The sequence below is a fragment of the Melospiza melodia genome, chromosome 3 (assembly GCF_035770615.1).
Source record: "Melospiza melodia melodia isolate bMelMel2 chromosome 3, bMelMel2.pri, whole genome shotgun sequence".
Lineage (NCBI taxonomy): Eukaryota > Metazoa > Chordata > Aves > Passeriformes > Passerellidae > Melospiza > Melospiza melodia.
In genome coordinates, this window is record NC_086196.1 from 103,631,506 (window position 1) to 103,652,821 (window position 21,316).

At 39.1% G+C, this 21,316-nt stretch overlaps 1 protein-coding gene across 5 annotated transcripts in view; it reads right to left on the bottom strand.

Moving 5' to 3' along the window:
* Window positions 1-21,316, bottom strand: part of MAP4K3 (mitogen-activated protein kinase kinase kinase kinase 3) — a 65,472-nt gene that overhangs the window by 40,800 nt on the left and 3,356 nt on the right. For all 5 annotated transcript variants that reach the window (XM_063152425.1, XM_063152424.1, XM_063152423.1 and 2 more), the window contains exons 2-12: window positions 16,564-16,621; window positions 14,372-14,462; window positions 11,629-11,693; window positions 9,326-9,381; window positions 6,505-6,552; window positions 4,368-4,410; window positions 3,648-3,720; window positions 1,184-1,315; window positions 821-883; window positions 658-739; window positions 443-553 (exon numbers count right to left, since the gene is read on the bottom strand). In XM_063152425.1, coding sequence (XP_063008495.1) covers window positions 443-553; window positions 658-739; window positions 821-883; window positions 1,184-1,315; window positions 3,648-3,720; window positions 4,368-4,410; window positions 6,505-6,552; window positions 9,326-9,381; window positions 11,629-11,693; window positions 14,372-14,462; window positions 16,564-16,621 — 822 coding nt within the window. The remainder of the gene's footprint in view (window positions 1-442; window positions 554-657; window positions 740-820; window positions 884-1,183; window positions 1,316-3,647; window positions 3,721-4,367; window positions 4,411-6,504; window positions 6,553-9,325; window positions 9,382-11,628; window positions 11,694-14,371; window positions 14,463-16,563; window positions 16,622-21,316) is intronic.

The window sequence follows — 21,316 nt, forward strand, 5'->3', positions numbered from 1 at the left end:
ATCTGCAAAATATACACATCAAACTATTGAACAAAATCAACTACAGGATGATTCACTTTTACACAGGTTAATGACTCAGTTTTATGAATGCTTTCTTTGCAGATGGAAACATAACTTCACAAAGAAACATACAGCAGAATGCATGACAGAACTCAGGACTGGAGAAGCATATCACATAAATGCTTCAAAATTTTGTTCATTGCTGTTCTTCAACAATTTTGAAACAGTAAAATCTCTTTTTCTTCAATCTTCCCTTCCCAAAAATATAATTATTTTTTCTAAGTGCCTCTATGAGTGAAAGAGCAGCACAACTAAAAGTAAAAGCAACCCCTGAGACAATTCCCAGATCACAAAAAGTTCTGGGGCTCAATAAATCACAATAATTTAGTTTTGCTGGCAAACAAAAACGTATTCTGATTCTATGATTAGAAGATATTCCTACCTCAGGATCATCATCATCAAAATCATGGTAAGTGGAATGATCAGGATTATTCATTTTATCCAGAAGTTCAATGGCAAGACTTCGATTTAATGGCTGGGTAACAAAGGGATGCTGAAAGACAGAGGGAAACACAGAGATTAAAATTCCAGCCACTCACACTAAGCATATTTTAATTTTATAACTTTAGAAAAGACCCCTTATACATGAATTTATACCTGTAGCAACTTTTCAGCTGTAGGTCTTTTTTTAGGATTTTTTGTAAGTGCCATTTTCACAAAATGATGGAAACTATTGGACCTGTAAAATGAAGTGCTAAACATTAAAATCAATTTCCAAGTACAGTACATTCACTATCTACTGAAACAAAAAAGCACTTACCATTTCATTTTGTCCTTTAATTTAGGAGGTTGGAAGTTGCTTTTTGTCATTAGAAAAAGTGCTCTGAAAAAAAAGAACAACACCATTTCTGTGGGTATGCTGTAATACATGAGATAAATTATTAAACACTTTATTTAATGGGCAAGAAGAAGCCACATCAGTTTGAGAGACTCAACCAGGACTTTATACATTTATGCACCAGAAGGAGTTGCTACAATTTCTGTCCAATTTCTGTTCGCTCAGAACACTCACGGCCCAGTGCCCTTACAGTACACCCAAAACCCACAAGCACACACAGACATTTCTTCAAATGGATTACTTAATTACCTGCATTTACCCACCAAGCTCTAACCCTTCACTAACCTCATTGGATGTAGGTCAAACATTGGAGGCTGAAGTTCAGCAAGCTCTATTGCAGTTATTCCAACTGCCCACAGATCACACAGTTGGTTATAGCCACCTTTCCTTTCTACTGCAGCAACTTCTGGTGCCATCCTGAACAGTAAGAGATATTTCTAGGTAAACTTCTCACCACAAATCAAACATTCTTTGTACACATAGTATTCTCTTCCTTAAATCTCTCAATTGATAAGGTCACAGTATATTATAGATATACACACACAAGTGAGTGTCTAAAAAAATATGGAATGTACACCTAAAGTTTCCCTCAGTTATCTTCTAATGACTAATAGGCAGTTTCTACAATGGCCATTCAGGAGTAAGTGGATGAAATCAATCTGTCTCAGACTAAATACTACTCAACAACCAAAGAGCTGAAGTATAATTATTCAACTACAATAAAACCCACATAATACTCAAATTTACATATTGCCCAGAAAGTGATCCACTGACTTTGAAGAGAAGAATTCTAACAAGAGGAAAAGCAATAAAATATCAGCTTTCTTGTACCCTGAAAACATAAGACTCATTGTCACCTCTGTATACAGCACTCCCTGTTTGTAAAGTCTGTCTCACTCATGTCAGGTAATCTCTTTATGTCAACAAAGTGGTTTCACATTCTCAGGTGGCAAAAATGAACAAACATAACTGGCACATAAATAGGAATACTTAAAGGAAATTATTCACTTGGAATTGTCACATGTTTTTAATGGCCAAAGTGAATTATGAATTTGATTGTCCTATGTAGCCCTACAAGGTGGCCAACATGTTAGTATTTCTTAGCTTTAAGCTTTATCAGTCCTGATCACCTGCAAAGTAGCACTAAGTAACTCATAAATGTAACACAGATGAAGTCACTTCGAGAGTGCTCCAGGAGATCATCAAGCAGCATCTCAACTGAAGCACTATTGAAATACAGATATCCTGTGGTCACAGCACCGAGCCTGCCAGAGCTCAAAAAGTGTTTGGACAATGCTCTCCCACACATGGTGTGACACCTGGGGATGTCCTGTGCAGGGCTAAGAGTTGGACTCAATGACCCTTGTGGGCCCTTTCCACTCCTTATCTGTAGATCTGAAAGCATCAGCAGGTTTGGTGGTAGAACTCACTTCATGTTTGTATAACTAAACTATATTTAGACCTTTCTTCCAGAGTTCATTAAAATCCCCATCACTCTAAATCAAAAATGAGGGAGTTACCACAGGAGAAGGGGAACATGAGTTAAACATTTAAATGGAAGGGTTACTAACACTGAAGTTCACCTGCTTTGAGACACATGTAGATCTAATGACCACTAAAACCTTCACATGGCCTGTTTCGACTGAATTTTCTTCTCTGCAATCTCAAAAATTTTGCTTCCTTGATTCTGCTCTCAAATCTCTCAGAAGCTTTGCAAAGAACAACGAATGCTTTTCATCAGCATTTAACCTATGTAATACCTGCAAAGTTATTATTTAAGGTCATCTGAGAAGCCTGGCAGGATTTGAAAGTTACAGGACTTTCAAGCACTGAGGTCACCCAGACTTCTTGGGAAAGAGACACAAACCAATCACATAATCATGACTGATGGGTGTTTGTGCTATTCTGAAAGGGAAGTGAAGCCTTGGTGAGAAGAAAAATGCTAAAAATATTATGCTTGGCTATTTCTAGTCAATACTTGAACATAGGGTTTTTTCATTATATGTATTTTTATCTTGCACCTACTATGCTGTCAGACTACAGAATTTTAGTATTTGTCTGTGAAACATATTACAAAAGTGCTGATTTACAGAAGAGAATATATCTGATGTAGTTCAAGGTGAAAGGGGACAATCACTTTCAGCAGGAAAATGATTAAATGAAAGGCAGAACTTCAGATAAGAAAAATTACACACACTAGTTTAATGGGGAAGAATAGAGATGCAGCAGAGGTAGAACTGTATCACAGAATTCAATCAGTTTAGGTAAAAAAGGGAGAAAATGGCTTAGAGAAACAGTCCACAAGTGGCAAAAGTCTGTGGATCTGCGAGGACAAAGCAAACTCATCAAGTAGAAAAGCTGTATCTAGGCTGGAGGGGAAATAACATAAAATACCAAAATGAAAAATCAGGGAATAAAAAATACGTAAAATTAAAAGCAAGATTAAACTTGCTTTAAGTTAAAAGCAAGCAAAATTGCTGTTAGTTTTTAGGTTTTACGAAATGAAGATAAATTAGTCAACAGTGGTGGCACTACAAGGCCTTTCAACTTTTCAGAGCATTAAAGCCTTTTCTCTGACACTCAGCTAATTCAGGGTTTGGAATAAGTAACACAGATATGATCACCAGAAGTCTGACACAGCCTTTAGAGGTTAGTCTACCCAGGAATGACAGAGCATGCCTTTATCACAATTTTTCAACAGCATTATATATGTTACCATTATATTAATGGTCAGGTAAAAAACAATTACCAATATGGGGTGCCAATGAAGGATTTCCTTTTGGCAAGTGTAGCTGTTATCTGTGCAGATACTCCAAAATCAGCTATTAAAAAAAAAGCAAAAACAAAATGACAGTTAACAAATGATTTGATGTAATTAATTGTTAATGAACACAAGTCTGGTTTCCCCACTGTTAAGAGGTCCTTAAATATACTAGAAATATTTAACAAAAAATAAAAAACAAAAGCAAATAACAGAAACCTGGTCTGTCTCAGATACCATTGGTCACCTCCCCTCAGTCACTTGCCAGATATGCACACCAATGTCCCTCATACACACAAGGAAGAGCAGGCTGACACAAAAGAACTAACAGGTACATAAAAGGTTTTGATAAGACAGAGCACCTCATTTTGTGTTACCAAAGAGATTCTTTCAGCTAAGCTTTCAAGGTAGATTTCACATTTAAGGACTCTGGATGGTAGATTTTATTAAAAATTTATAAACCCCTGTGATTTGACTTTTTTTTCCTTTACAATAGCAGGTCTTTTACCTCACTGTTGCAAAATTACTCCAACTAATCCTCAGATACTAACTCGATGGTTTAGTTAGATACCACCAGCAAGATAAAAAGAATTCTGAAATTCAGTAATTCCTTGCATGAACCATCACCTCATTAAACAAAACAGAGCATGCTGCTTCTTAGAGCACATAAAAAGATTAATTTTTAAGCACTAAGGTATATTAACTCACCTAATTTTACATGTCCATTATCCGTTAAAAGAATGTTTGCTCCCTTTAAAAAAAGAAAAGTTTACTTGAATTAAAACATGCCAATTCCTCCAATCCAATATTAAAAAAGTATATATGTGGGATCTTACAGCAAATTAGGGGCTGAAGACAAAGCAAGAATTGCATTCAATAAACCTGTAGCCTTATCAAGGAAATGTTTGTGAAATTATCAAGCTGCCAGTCTGTTATTAAAAAATCTCCTTGTACATGCAATGTTTTTCATTAATTTTTAGTTAAGTCTATAGTACTACAGAGTTTGCATTGCACACAAACCCCTCAATAAACAGTATTTGCCTGTGCTGATTAATTCTTACTTTTTTCTATTTACAATGACTCAAAGGAAACAGGAACTCAAAAGGTCAAAGTGGAAACAATTTCATTTTCTTTTCATAAGTAGGAGCTCATTTTGTCTTGTTTGAGAGCCATGCTTATAATTACAGCCTTAAGGACCTGCCTCAATAATCAAGCATTTAGCAAAGCTACTTCCGTCCTTATGCAACAGAGATTCTGTTCCTGCTGGACTTGGAGAGGTCATTTTTGTGTGGCTGTGTGTTCCACTCAGCTCAATAACCAAAATTAACCCAAAGCAGAAGCTTGCATTACAAAATTTCAAGATAAAAGGACTGAGAAAAACCTGATTTGAAGACTGAATCCAGGTACAGATTGAGCTGAGTGAAGATTAGAGCTGGTTAAACACAGTTCCAAACATCAGCACCGCACTGCCCATCAGGCAGATGGAAAGGCAGCAGAGATGAACATCCCAAGACGTGTGGTTTTACAGATTATGGCTTTTCCCAGAGCAGGAAAAGTCAGGCCTGCAATAAAATGCAGCTAACTTGGCCCACGCTGCACAAGCACAGTTAATGAGCTTGGCAAACAGTGTAACAGCCCTGCTTACATGCTCTTGACCTTGTTCACCTTTCAAGCTAACAGGACAGGTACTCTAAACATGGAATTTAGCTACTGGGGGAAGCAAACACAGTTCAGCAGTCAGGCAATCTGCAGATGAAGACAGTACTTTTCCATGCTCATGAGAACAGATTAAAAAAAAACTCTTTACAATGTAAGCACTGTAAGCATTTATTGGCACAGTTCTGCTCAGAAAAAGTATCTATGGACTGTGTCCTTACAAGCATTCTATAAAGTATAATGGAAAACATTTAATTTTGGTGCCTGAAGTAATCTTTCATTCAGAAATTACTTTTGTGATTGCTCAAAACCCAAATTACTTTTGTGATTGCTCAAAACCCACATATTCTTCTGCAGTCATTGAGAACAACTTGGAATCAGGCTGCATGAAGGCAACTACAGTTAAGGCTGCTGGGGAAAAAAAGAAACCAAAACCAGCCAAAAAACCAGCACACAACACCACAAAAGAATATGATGATTTACTGTCAGATTTCAGGAGGAAGCTTGCCAGGTTTGGAAGGGCTTTGGAAAGACTAGGTAGCAAAACTTCAGGAACAAAAGTCAACAGGAAGCACCAGAAGGAAACTATAACAGAATATAAGAGTCTGAACAAGCCACTTTTGATGTAGCTTTGCTGAGATGGAGATTTAAGTCAGTCAGTACTAATAGCCTGATTTGCAGCACCCTCTCTATTTTTAGCATGCGAGGGAGGGGACAGAAGCAGTCTCCAAGAACCGCACAGAACAGCAGCCTCTGCCCTGCAATCTGCTCACCACCATGCAAGAAGCCAAAGCAAGAGCTCTGCTCACTAGCTAGTTCAAAAAGAAAGATATATGGAGCTCCCTGGAAAAGCAGTGGGAAGAGCAAACTTCTCTTCTGCACAGAGCACACAGCCTGAAGCCATCTGAACACATACTGCTCCGGACACCAGCTTGTGGCTAAATTCCAAAGCCCTGGTCCACATAAACAGTTTGTGTGGTTCCAAGAAAAAGAACAAACTATTTCCTTGCATATATTTTAAAGAAAGATTTTTTTTTTGCCTTGGGCAGAAACTTTTATTTCATTCTAATAGATTAAAAATCCCTACATATTCAGAAATGTACTGAAAACTGATACATAACAGTAAAGACCACTGGAGGTGATGTAACCTATTTTTAAAGCACCAAAGAAACCTTCAGTTATTACTTACCTTTATATCTCTGTGCATTTTTCCTTTACTGTGAAGGTAATATAGTCCCTGCATAAAATATTTAAATAGTAATTTAGTCCAACATTTTTCATTTGACATACAGTTCTTATTTCATTACCACATATATTGAGGATCCAATTTAATCATCTAAATGACTCACTGACTGAAGAACATTTTTATACTTCAGTGTAATATTCTGTAAATTTGCAGATTCAACAGATATAGCAGCATATCTAATATATTTATACAAAGCAGCATTCCTAAGCATCTTTGTATAAAGATATTTAGATATTTATCTAAAACACAGGATAGATGGAAGTAATACCAGTCACCACACCTACTGGAAGAAGAATATTCCCCAAACGAGTTTTTCTCTGGACATGGTAACTGTCACCTTTTTAGACCAAAGTAATTACTGGCAAATGGCCTAGGAGTCTTCTACTCAGCAGTCAGATCACTGGACCACTAGTAAAGCTACCTCCTGTATCATTACATCTTTCAATCAAGTCTAGAAATGCTGGCAGGCAGTGCTTTGGGTTCAACTCTATTTCATGGATTTTTGCAAAAGCATTTGGCCCCTGGGTCTCATACCTAAACATTTTAAGACTTAACACAAGTTAGAAACTAAGTTTAAATTCTGGAAGAATTCTGTAGAACCAAATCCCTGCATGGCAAATCAGAGACTGTGTCACTTTGGACACTCCAGGCTTATCTCTAAAATTCTCTTCCAGAAGTAAAATCACACACAAACATCTTCCTTGCTCTGTGAGCATGAACCTTCACAAGGCTCCATGTTCATGAGAAATACCCATGTGAAAACTCGTTATTTTTTACCAGTTCATGCAAGACATCAAGAGATTTGACTGCAAAATTTAAATTGTAATTAATCAAAGCATCCATCCAACCACTGCAACAACTGGCATTAGGCAGAGTCCCATGTACACTCCTTAAATCTCTGGATGCTACTGGCGTACAAAGGCCATTAATTCACACACTTTTAGTACTGCCCTGGAACAATGTGAAGCCACCATTTTCAAAACTGAATGTCTGGAGACAGTTACTTTAAAGGTCATATTTAAAAGACCCATCTTTTCAGAATCAAATCTCACAGATTCCAGCAAAATGGACAGCAGGTATATTTTGAAAATGGAGGATTCAATGGACTTCTAAATACAGAAACTGAATGTTAACATCAGCATCCAAGTGAGACTCTGGATTCATGGACACTGGTGGCAAAATTAATGTTGGAAAAATTACTTCTGTGGATGGACAACAGCCTATATTCTCAGACTTCTTACTTGAGAAAATGGTGTTCCATTATAAGCTGCAACAAGATATCTGAAACTACATGCATTATATTTGGTCAGAGTATTATAAACATATATTTACATACAATTTAAAATATAGAAAAATGGGTCAATGAATAACATTTAGAAAACACAAAACAGTAAGCTTTTTTCTCACATACAATTTATACATATTAACCAAGATATCTTCCCATACAAATAAATGGCTTCATAAATTCCATTCCAGACTACTCACTCCTCCATATCTAACAAGATTATGGAATTGACTGATGGACTATTTGGTGGGTAATGAATTGCTAAATGATTGTATCCAGAGAGCAGTGGTAAACAAGCTCAATGTCCACAGTGACAAGTGGTGTCCCTCAGGGTCCCACACTAGACTTTTTAGTATCTCCACTGCTGATACAGACAGTGGGATCAAGAGCATCTCAGCCGATGTGCAGAGGTCTCATAAGAAAGATGGGGAGAAATTTTTTAGCAGGAGCTCTTGTGACAGGACATGATGTAATGGTTTTCAAGTAAAGGAGGGTAGATTCAGATTACCTATAAGGAAGAATTCTTTTATTGTGATGCTGATGAACTACTGGAAGAGGCTGCAGAGAGAGGTGGCGGATGCCCCATCTCTGGAAACATTCAGGGTCAGGTTGGACAGGGCTCTGAGCAACATCCTCTAGTTAAAGATGTCCCTGCTCATTGCAGGGGGGTCTCTAAAGGCCCCTTTTAATGCAAACCATTCTACAAGTGACTAAGAACAAAAGGGTTTAAAGACTCAGAGCCCTTAACGCTCTGTCACACAAGCCTGATCTATAAGTGAAAAAAAGTGCCACATCCTGCAAGTGAGAAGGCAGCAGTGTCTGGCATAGCACAGGGAGATGCTAAGTGACAACCAAGGGACATGGCTTGGAACAGAGCCATCCTCAAAGAGTGAGAGGCAGCAGATCAGCTGATGGCATTCAACAGGTTTGCCTTCACTACAATTCAAGAACTGCTCTCTCAGAGGGAAGTAAGACATCCATCAAAAAAGCAGTCTCTGGTTAAGTTTTACTGCTGTATTGAACCTGTAACTTAGGAAAGAAAAATGAAAGCTAGCAAACCCACAAGGAGAGGCTAATGACTTCAACCTCTCAAGCACACAGGCATTTTTTTTCCTATTGGCACAGATCAATTATTAGATATGCAAAATGGAGTGTTGTAATTTTCCTTCAAACATGCAGTATCTAATTTATACCATAAATATAGATTAAGAAAACATGCTGCTTCCCCCCTTTAAAAAAAAATAAAATTAACAGCAGAAAGATGACAAGAGCTTTCTTCAAATGATCCAGGGTAATTGAGGTTATGCAATTATGTAAATTTCTAGGCTTTAATATGGGACCTCCTCAAAAGCCCGAGAAAAGTGCTGTGTCATCCAGTTACCAGATCTCCAAGGCATCACATATTATTTGTAGCTTTTATTCTTAACTTTTAATACTTTTACATTAAAAGGCAACCACAAGAACCTGAGGAGACACTACCTGTAGTGTTTCTCTGCTAACATAGGCAATCTGTTGCTCTGATAGTGGTCCAGTCACTGAAATAGAAGGGAAAAAGAAAAAAAATCTCAAAATTGGGTAAGATACTGCCCATTCAAAATTCATACCTCAATTACTTCCATTCAAACTGACAGGACCTTACACTACTAGTCTCTAAGTTAATGTGCTTAGTCTTTATCCCAGACTGAGCACCCTAAAGATCACAGCATTTTTTAAAGTCAAAAATGTTCAGTACGGTTAGAATGGAAACTACTAATTCTTCTGTATTTAAATCTCCCAGTACTTAGGTAAAAGAAGCACAAGTAATGATTTAAGCCTAACTCTTTCCCCTGAACAAACCCATTGTGTTGTACTATAGAGGGCTGGACTTTCAACTCAGTGACTCAGAGCTGCAGCCAACTCTGTTCAGTCCCCTTTGAGCCCTGGGCAGTTCTTTGTACCATTTGTGACCTGATCTCTCCTTCCATCCTCCCCACTTCCAGAGAAACTGTTCCCTCCAGCTTCTCAGTCCTTCTCTGAAATCAGCTGGCAGCACTGCTGCTCCTGGACCTGCCACACCAAGCACCTTCTCAAACTCCCCCTGTAAGCAGGTTCAGCACTTTCCCAAGGGAAGGAGGAATCTTCTTTGATTCCGTTGAGGGTCCAACTTCACTCAAGTCTCTTAGAGGAAAACAATTAAATTCTGAACAAACACGCAAACAAAACAGCGAGAGGCATGCAAGGAATGGTCTGTGACTCGTTCCAGTCACTGGACTTTGATCCTGAAATTAAAGGGGTTTAAGACCAGGAAATGCAGTCCTGACTGTAAGCTTTTCAGGTTTTGCACTGAAAACAAAGAGAAGGTGGATGGAGTTTCTCAGAGGACACTGCAGGAGTAGAAAGTTAAGAACAAATCTAGATTAAAGAATCTACCTGTTTAGCTTCTACAATATTAGTATCGTGCAACATTATCTTCAAAGTAAGTCTACACCCAACTTCTCTTTTCTGAAAGAAAAGCTCCAAACCCACACAGAACTATATATACTGGCACCCACAGCAGGCAGATCTAGGCACCTATTTCTGCTTTGAGAAATTGCATTCTGATTAACTCAAATGACTCAAGATTACAGAGGCCTATAGTTCAACTGGAATAGGACTCTCTAAAACATAATAAAGAGCAGAAAAGAACCTTCCATTCTAACTACCAGCAGAGAAGCCAAAAATCAGCTGCAACGGGAAGCCACTCCTGTAGACATCTGCTCAGGCATTCATGTGGCATGAGCTCATTTCCTACTCTACAGGTGTTCCACAAAACAAAGCCTATTAAACATGATGCTTTTCTCAAAATTAGCAAAGAGTTAAAGGATCACCAAGGCCACACTCAAATGACTACGACAGGAACATGGCAGGAACTCGTGAATTGGTGCTGCTTTTAATTGCACCCAAGGTAAACATAAAAAGCTGCTTACGCACAAGAGACCCTCACACGTAAAATCTTCACAAGTTAGAATATAGATAGACTTCCTCAATAAAAAACATCACCTGAGAACTCCAAAGCCATTACTCACTTACTGCATACTCCTTTCCTACAAAGGTCTTAATTCCAGGGCAATAAAGTCCTTCAAAACTGATTCTGTCTCTTGAAAAATAGCAAGCAGTTGATTGATCCTGTCTTTATCCAACAGATTCACAGACAGCCCTTGTTTCTTTGACTGCTCACTGAAGCCAAGCCTAAAGCAAATATAGAGACCACCTTTGCTTTTCACATGTCACACATCCAGTCTAAAAAAACCCTGAAAAAATTTAAAAATACCCTCATGGAATAAAATACTGGTTTGCAAACATCCAAACAGTTTACAAAGGACAAGAGCATCCATTCTAATCAATCCACATACCTAGGTTTCTGTAGGAAGTGGTATAGACTACACTAAAATAAACATCAAAAGCTCAGAACAAAATGGCTATGAAGCAAGACAACACATCAAGACAACATTTTATTCTTTTTACAATGTAAGATTGTAAAATATTTTGCAATTATTGTCAAAAATTTTACAGCCTTTGAAAAGCAGTGAGGGGCATATGAGTCCCTGAAGGACGGAAATAACTTCTGCTGTACACCCCCATGCCCCACCCCACTAATGTTATTTACAAAACCCAAAGCAATTAAGTAAAAGATAAGCTAAAATTGACCTTCAATAAATTATTATGGATACTAAAATTCCTCCTCTAATTCCAACACACTTCAATCATTTCAATTTTTGAAACTAAGCTGTACTTAGATTTTAAGGAATAAAGTCTTGACATACCATGATAAATATCCTGTAGAGAGCCACCTCCACAGAACTCCATGCAGATCCATAGCTTGTCTCGTCTAAAGAGTGAATAAAACCATTCATTAGCTGTCAGATTAGCAGAGCACTTGTAAAAGATAAGTCAGAGGACTCAAACACTATAAAGCACAACACAACATGCTCTGTATTATAGAAAGTACAAGTCAAATAATGAGTGTAATTTAGTCCTTATGTGACACTTCACTGTCTAAACAGTAACTAATGAAAAAGTCAAAAATATTCTACTTTAATGAAGCAATAAAAACAGTATTAGTGAAACATTCACACTGATTTTTGTTGAAATACATTTTTTTGAGAGTAGAGACAAAACAGACGTGGGTTCTTATTTCTTCCTTATTTTCACTTCTCCACTTTTTTTCATAGCATAGGAGTTAACACAAACAAGAAAAAAATACAAAACAAAAAGCCCAAGGAGTCTCTCAATTAAATTTCTTTCACAGCAAATTAAGTGAAACTGTAGTGCTTTAGTCAAAGCTAGGCAGCGCACAGCCCATGCTGTGGGTAAGTACCTGCTCAGATAAAGACTTTTTCTTCAAAAAAACCCATGGATATTTTTGGTGGCAGGGTCAGAAGGGAAGTTATTTAGCTCTTCATCCCTTACTAAGGGAATCAATTCAGTGTGATTCACTGTACCTCCACAAAAGGTGTTTTCCAAGAATAGACAACAGGCTGAAGGATTTAAAGCTATCTTCTATCATGGCCATTAACTCTATTTTCACTCAGTAATTTTCATTGGTGAGATGTGGCCACAAAAAGGCACTGTGCAGAGTAAAAAATCTGGGACTTGCCTAGTCATTCCTGGCCAACAAAATACTCAGGTGGAAAAAAAGAATTCCATACATCCACCTCAGAGCAGACAGTAACACAGGAGAACCAAAGGAAGGCCTGATGGTTGTTCTGCAGCTCCCTGATGACCTGGCCTTGCATGTCTTACACACATAAGGCTCTGTTAGAACAGCTGAGACATTTGTGTCAGGGTTTTTGCAAGGCCATGGTGGAAGTGCTGAGCTTATCTCCTGAGCTGCAAACTGCAAGTGCTCTCAGCAGCAGGTGACAGCTAGAATAACTGCTGCTCCAGGGAGAATTCTGTCTGTCTTGGATTTCCTCCCCTTTTATGCCCAGAGTGCACATGGTCCTCACAGCTACATTCCCAGCTGCTTCCTCTAGGGGTGGGAAAGGTATTGTCCAAGCATTACAGGAGTTTTAAGCAGCAGAATTCCCTGGCTGTTAACTCCATACATTTCAAGGGCTCAATTAAAGCCTTGCTTGAAATAATATTAAAACTTTCCACTGAAATAGCTGACCAAAGCCAGGCACAGAAGCACTGTGACAACCCATGGAAGAAAGCTGAGTAAGAAATAATCACCGAAGAGACATCTGCAAGTCCCTTCTTTGCTCCCCACAATGATGCAGGACTCAAGATAGGGACCCTTTTGGGGGCATCATGGGTCCATGTGACTGCGTCCTGTTTGCTGACAAAAGTAGCAGCACTGTGGAAGTGGGAAGAAGCCAGAACTCGCCCAGCAAAGTAAGAGGCATGAAGCACTAAAGTGTTGCAAATTCTCACTTGCTTACTGGGCATTCACTTCCCAGTGTGAAAAAGCCCTACAGAAAACAGAAAAAGAACACAAGAGGATCAGAAGAGGTGACTACATTTCTTAGTTTCAATCTAGCCTTTGATCACTGTGCCTAAGCACTTTGAGACAGGAGAAGATCCCTGTACCAACCAAGAGTAACAGTGCAGAGTCTTTCTACAGAGCATATGGCCTGAGCAGCAAGCAAAACAGAGAGAGACAGGACCAACAGTACCATCGAGGGTCTGCAACTTAACACCCAGGCCAACAGGAAGGCAGAAATGTCACTGTCTGAAAAATCCCTACACAAACAGAAGAAATCCTTGGGGAACAATATGCTGATGACGAGCAATATTGGACAATGGTATTTTTTCTTATCTTCTTAGCATTGAAATATGCTTGGAAAACAAAAGGTCAGGCAGCAAAACATCTGAAAGACAGTGACTTGATTGCCCAGACAAAAAAAAGAAGCACTCTCACCTCCAGCTTGAGCACAGAAGAGGGAGTTTTTCAATAAAAAAATGGTCAAGAAAGTTGAGTGCAACAATAGTAGTTGTTTCTGCATTGTTTTCATATGAAATTTAAAATATCACCAGAAGCAGCTTTTTATTAGTTATGCTAAGCAATCTGTTCCCACTACAACTGGTTAAAAGAAGTAGCTGGTAAGACAACTGAGTACATTTGTCAATGTTTCTACAATGCAAATAACCTCACCTCCAGAAACAAACACAAAACCTTCACATTCTGGTCAGAAGTTCACAAGTTGGAAAAACAGACATTCTACTGAAACAGATTTAAAAGATACTCTATACACAGAAACTTCAGACTTGACATACTTCTGCTTAATTTTCCACTTATATATTAGATTCAAAGCTTTTAAGCATCAACTTATTTGCAAGAAAACATGACTATGTGGTCACTGAACAATTTTACTGGAAGAAAGATTATTTAGAGAGAGACTGTAGTAAATAGAAGAGATTTGAAGGTGAATGAAAAAAAATACACAAGTGGATAATACTTGGTAAATTATATTTTGCCTTGTAAATTATATGTCACCTTATAGATTTGTCCTTTACAAGGGGACAGGGACACATTTTTAAGTGAACAAAAGAAACAAACTGTACCTGAGATAGCTGCCAAAATAAGCAACAATGTTCGGATGTTTACAGTCTTTCATCATAATGATTTCCTGCTGCACAACAGCAAAATCTTCTCCTGAAATGCAGTAGAACAAGTATTTTCTTTGGCCTGGGTTATAGTCACATCTTAACTTTCAGCACATGTTTATAAAATAAACATTCTTAGCAATTAAGACTAATTATCTGCAAGTTTCACAGACATAAATCAGCTGTAAATCAGTATTTATTAGCAAGGGCTTAGCAGTAAGTAACGATATTCTGAAGTTTCATTCTGGGACAGATGGACCTCACATCTGCTGACAGCTCTTACAATACTGGCCACAGCTCTTTCTCAAGTCCTTATTTTCCCTGAGACCCCACTGTGTCCATCTGCATAAGCCCTGCCAATAGCCTGGGTTCCTAAAAACACAACAAAACTTTGCTATTTTTGGTCACATGCCCATTCTCGTTAGCTCATCTTCCTAAACAAAAAAACCCCAAAAACAAACCAACAACCCAAAACCAGTCACTAGTAGACTGCTGCTGCAACATTTCAGCAGACTCCATAAGAATGTAAATTTATGGACTGTAATTTACATCCAAAAAACATTGACACAGGGGTGACATTTACCTGAATCTCACCATTTGCAACCTTGGCTGTCCCAGTCTTTCTATTAAAGGTTCTTACAGATGTGTATACTGAGAAAATCATGTGTGAAACTTAACACACAGCTGAGATGTTTTTCTTTTGGGAATGTTTTATGTTTTTCCCAGAACATTAACATACTGATGACCTATCCATTGAGTTATTTATAACCAGAAACATGATACTCCCATGTATTTTATTTAACTGACAGCAAATTTCAAATCATAAGCTGCAAGTTAACATCTATCTGTGGTGTGTTGCTGATGGCTTCCTGGCTAGACTTTTAAACACACAGACACTAAAGAACAGAGGAATTTATTTTCACATGTGGACCTCCCTGAAAGGACACAATTCCTCCAGTGTGTGATCAGCATTTTCACTGCATTCAAAATAAAAGCAGCATAAAGCCTTAAAACAAGTCCCTAAACATTGCTAACCCCCATTCTGCACACTGTACACTGATCTGCAAAACTTCCAAAACTGGGCAGCTGAAGTCTACTCTCTGAGCACCACTCAGATGTCCAAAGGCTGCCAAAAAATACTGAAGTGCAAGATGCCAATTGTTCACCCATCACCAGAGCATGGGGACAGGTTTCCCCAGGGCATCCCCATGCTCTGCCCACAGCACACCCAGCTGGATTGGTAACTCATATCATGCACAGCCAAGGACTCCAGCAATGGGAACTGACATAAGAAAAACAAAGAAGTAGAACCAGACAGGAGCATGAGATCACACTTTCAGTGTGAGGAAAAGAAGTGGGATTAACACACACTTTTTGAACTACTTAGTAACATACTGTCCTGTCTTGAACTTTTAAATGTGTATGTACTGTGAAAACACAATATTTATAACCCCATCCAGAATGGTAAGGGGAAAAATGGAAAAAACTTAATACCTTCTTTCCCAAACAGACCTTAAGGATCAAACCAGGTAGTTAAAATATTACACACACCCCAACATTAAATCTGGAAATGGAACACCAGCAGTTAGCAAAAAAGTCTGGATGTTTTATTCCCCAGATAAATCCTATTGAACAGGCCTGCTCTTATTAATAGAACAGACTGCAGGCTGAGAACTGATCTGTAGGGCACATGTGCTTTGTGAAATCACCATAGAAGCACAGTGCAAGCATAAATCTAGCAGTGAAGTCCTAATCAGACTCTCCAAAAGATTTTCAGGAAATGTACTCAATCTCCCAGATACTAATGTTCAGCTATTATTTCATCCTTCTTTTTAGTTCTTCCTCTACTCTTTAACAGGCAAGTTTTTTGCCTTGCTGTCTTCTTGTGTTCCAGAAATTTTTATAACACATGGGTCAAACACAGGACAAAAAACCCCACAATTTGCAATGAAATTTTAATCAGCTTTCACTTAACTGTTCTCCAATTACATTTTATCTCTTACATCTTGTTTGCCATGATTTTTTTAGAACAGCATACTTTTTCCTACACCTTCTTTCAATAAGTGGACTTGATTGATTTTGTACAATTGTCATCTTAACTTCAAGAATATTTAGTTTCTGTGTCCTACTTAAGTTAAGAAACCACTTACCTGGTTCTAGTTTTATTACTTTAATTGCTGCAAGCTCACCCGTGTTGACATTTCTAGCCTATAAAAAAACAAAAAAGGAGTATTTAGAGATCAGAATGCAGCACCCACCTCTGCATTCCTGACTTGATGTTCTCTGACAGCAGTAGTCAAAGAGCAACTGAGGCACACAAGGGTTTAACACAGTGGAACCACTTGTTGGAGAACACTAAACAGCTGATTTATACTGAGAGCTGAAGCTTTAAGTCTGCTCAGGAAACTACAATGCCACACAACACTTGAATTATGCAAGCTCTCAACCATGCAGTGCTTAGGTGTGAAAACCCATAAACAAACCAACCACTGAGAGTCTGAAAAGCAGCTGTAACACCGTGGGTCTGTCAGCAGCCAAGGGATGCAGGGCACACCAAGGCCTGTGCTCTGCAGCATGTGGGACCACTTGCAAGTCTCCCAGATGAGCAATGCAACGCTTCTTCTTCATTTTGCTATGTGCAAGACCCCTTGAACCTTCTTCCCCAAAAACAACAGCCTCCCCTGGCTGCAGAGGGTTGAACAAAGCAAGGCAGCAATGAAGGAGTTAGGGAGCATTCCCCTCAAAACATTCCCTTTAGACACACAGCAGCCAACTGCAGCAGCAATGACTCAGGAGCTTCACTGCATTTTCACACATGGAATGTTCTGAACTGGAAGGGATCAAGTCCAAGGAACAAGGATCAAGTCCAGCTCCTAAGTGAATGGTCCATAGGGGGATCAGACCCACAAACCTGATGCCATCAGCACCATGCTCTGACCAACACAGCTCTGTCCTGCTAAGGCCTTGGTTCTACTGAGCAACCAAGGAAGGTACATTTTTGAAAAGCCATTAAGAAGCAACATAAATTACTATAAAAACTATTTATCTTCTACAACTGTACCATTGGACTTTAACTGAAAGCCAAGAAGCAATTTGCCCAGGGCTTTCAGAGCATTTCTGTGCCCCTGCACCCAGCCATGGAGAAAAGGCAGCAAAGTTGCTTCCCACCACTAAAGCAGCAGCAGCAGCTCCCAAAGGATGCCCAGCTACAGCCTCTTCTCTCCCCAGGGGAGGCTTGCTACCTGTAGCAGTACAGAGTGCCCAGGCAATCAGGGCTCAGAGCCTGCTTTTGCAAAGGCCAGAATTACAGAACCTAACACATGGAGCCAGGGATCCACCTTGTAAGCTGCTAATAGTCTCATTTAAGTCACTTCAGGAAGTCAGGACTCAGAGCCTTTATGGACTCACCAAGTATGTGCAAGGTTTGTTACATGGCAGCTTGGGACCTAGTTGTGGAAGCAAAAGTGGAGGGGAAAATATCCCTAAGACTATAAAAAGTAAACCAGAATAAAGTCTGGAAATAACTGCAGAGGGTATTTCTGTGTTTAGAGATTTACTCAGCTCACGCCTTGGACAGCTATCTCAAGCTTCTCACTATTCTTTGGCAGGGCAACATTGTTGCAATGCTGGGAGCCCTGGCATTTGCAAATCATTTGCAGGCAGAGAGATTCTGAGACCAGTGGGAATCCTATGAAATTCAAGGAGTAGTCCCAACCTGATTGACTGTGGAAAAAAACAGTTAACAAATAAATTTTCTCTGGCAGCCTTCCCTGTAAGTCAGTATTTATCCACCCCACCAATGGCAGCAATAGCCCCAACCCTCAATGGTGGAAAAGATGCATAGACATTTAGAACAGCAAAAACATGAGTTCCTTTCATCTGTACCAGAGAATAAAGGCAACACATGAGAAAGTGCCACCACTGAAGCATGAGCTAGGATTTTTACTCCTTACTTCTTTTCCTAACATACTCTGTTCACAGCAAGAAACAAACAGAAGCAAAATGTTCATTAATCAAACATCAGCATTTTTTAACCTCCAAGACAAACAAGAAAAGTTACTGAAGCTTTAACAAAGCTGACCAGCGATCATCAGGGGGGCTTGTTAACACTTACAGACTTGTTTTAGGGCAAACTTGTACTAACAGTATGATCAATGAGATACAACTGTAGTGGATACAAGTGAGAATATCCTGAAGTTACACACTCTGCACAAGCCAGGATGAAAACACTTCACAGGCCTCAGAACCCCTGCTCATGATTTTTTCGTTTTATTTATTTTTGACAATACTATGTCCAGCTGTCAGGAGCTTGTGTCACTAACTATGGCTCCATAGGTCCCTATGGAGACACTGGGACAGAAAGTTTTCCTGGGCTTATGAAAGCCAGAAAGGAGGAAGAAAATCTGATTTAATGCAGGCCACCAACACCTTCAGCAACAGCAGGCTGCCCTGTGCTTAAGGGCATAGATTAAAAAACATGACTCCAAGTTGAGAACCTGTATAAGTTATAATTTTGCATCTTGTTCCATTTGGGTTATCAGCATTGATGGTGTTATCAACAGCAGGAATATGAATTGTCTTTGTTAATCTGAGTAATAAAAAGATTATTCTGATTGTAGTGACACAAGAGCTTCTTGTAAAGGCTAGGGATGGGAATAAGATACCCCTGACAGGTTTTACTAGATCCCAAACACCTTTCAAATAATCAGCTGTGAAGCAATTCCTCCTCCAAGCTCACTTGAATGAGAGACTGAGAATGACTGAAGCACTGTATGCTTTTCACCACCTGTTGGAGCTGGCTGTGACCCTGAATTTGGGGGTGCCTAAGTATGTACCACACAGCACCTCAGAAGGTGGAGGACACTGTCTTAGACTTTTATTTAGGAAAATCCCACTGAAATTGCCAGTTCCTTATGGATTTTGAGACTGGAAAAATCAGTAAGCAGTAGAGTGGGTGAAGAATGATTTCAAACAAGTATTTCTGAGCTGACAAAATGAAACTAAAATTTTTAAGAGGCTCAGGTAAGAAAACCCTGGCTCATTTTTTGTTACCACTCACACTCTTACCTGCTCTAATTCCCAGACTTTCTGATGCTGGGGTTTACAGCACCACCCATTTCCATGAGCAGCATCCTTCAAATGCACATTTCACTGTGTCAATGGAAATTTTTTCCAGAGGCAAAGATAGGCCTAGAATGTCTTCATCTACATGCAGACACTTTACCAAATGTATACAGCATTTACAGAATGTCTGCTCTAGAAAACTATAGATTACCAAATGTATACAGCATTTATAGAATGTCTGTTCTATAGAAACTATAATTCTATCAGCAGCTGAAACATCTTCCAGAGATCTAGACTGCCATCTGAGCAGGAGTTTCAACTGCTAGGTCAAGCTGAAGGAGCACTACCTAATTAAACAGGAAATAATTACGAGTGTACTCTCTAACAACAGCAGGATATCAGAAAAAACTTTTATATAAAAAATCACCACCAACTAGGAAAAAAAGCTAAAAACTGTCAGGCTTTGATTATCCTTCAAATGGAAACTGATAATATAAAGCATATAATGCCGCAACAAAGCCGAAAAAGCAAAAGTCTAAGACAGAGGCTTCTGGTTTTGACCACTTCCTGTGTGAACTATTGAAAAAAATGATTTCTAAACAGGTTACTACTCCATGGGAAAACTGGTCCCAGTGCACAAAGAGGCTTCCTGAGCCTGATTAGCTCCACTCTACAGGAAAATGTACCCAAGCAACTCCCCAGCCCTTAGAGCCCTTCTCTTCAGCCTCTCTCAAACCCTCACACCTCCCCCAGCTAAAAATAATTAGCTTCCACATTCTGGTAGAAAGTGTAATACCACAACCCAACAGAGTGACAATTTTAGACAGCAATGCTTTGATAAAGCTGATGCTAAACAAAAACCTCTGTGCAAGGCACAGATTACTGGTTAAGGAAACCACAGTCCCAGAAATGAAGCCCCATAGCACTTATTCAGTGCAGTAAAAACAGAATGGCAAAACATCCACCTCCTTCTCTGCCTACCTGACAAGCTTCAAACACCAATTAAAGCTGAACAGAAAGATGTCAAAACACAGACATTTATTCCTAACAAAGTGAAGAAGCTTTCAAGAGCTGTAATGTCAATCAGGAAGAATGGAAGACCAAAATGCCTATCAAAAAGCATCGTTTCAACATTTCAGAAGCAGCAAACTGAAGCAGAACTTATGCCCTAGTGGATCACCCCGAGAAAGAAGAGCAAGGGCACACACATGTAGAGAAGAGGACACCAAAAATTTGAAGTTCATCAAAATTCAGGTTCATCTGATCTGGACGTTCTCCTCCAGCAACACACAGAAGCTCCATCAGCAACCAGAAACCCCAAAATATGGATGGCAGCAGAAAGCAGTAACAGTCACCAGCTGCTCCCCAGAGATACCCACAGAACCTGAAGTTTTCAGCATGAGGGAGTTAAGCTGGTGGATACACGACTTCCCTCACCAAAACCAACCTCCCTGCCCAAGGGCTGGTGAACAAAAACCAGGCTTGCCTTCTTGAAAAATGAGATGTGCACCCCAATGAGTTGTGTTGTCTTCATTTGTTATCTGGCTGAAGCCATAAATGCCAAAAAGAACTGAAAGAAGACAAACACAGTATAATATACAACCTCTGCAGGAACAATAATCTCACTAATTATCACAACTGTCCAAAATTCAGCAAAATAAGGGCCTTTTTTGTAGTAAGTTGCTGAAAACCTTTGGAAGGGTTCACCTGCACTAGACAAATGACCTGTGAGATGACAAATGAAGTTCAGCCTTTATTAAACCAAAGTGATGATTTTTTTAAAAAAAGATATGCTGTGATATGAATGAATGACACGAACAAAATGGACCTACGATCACC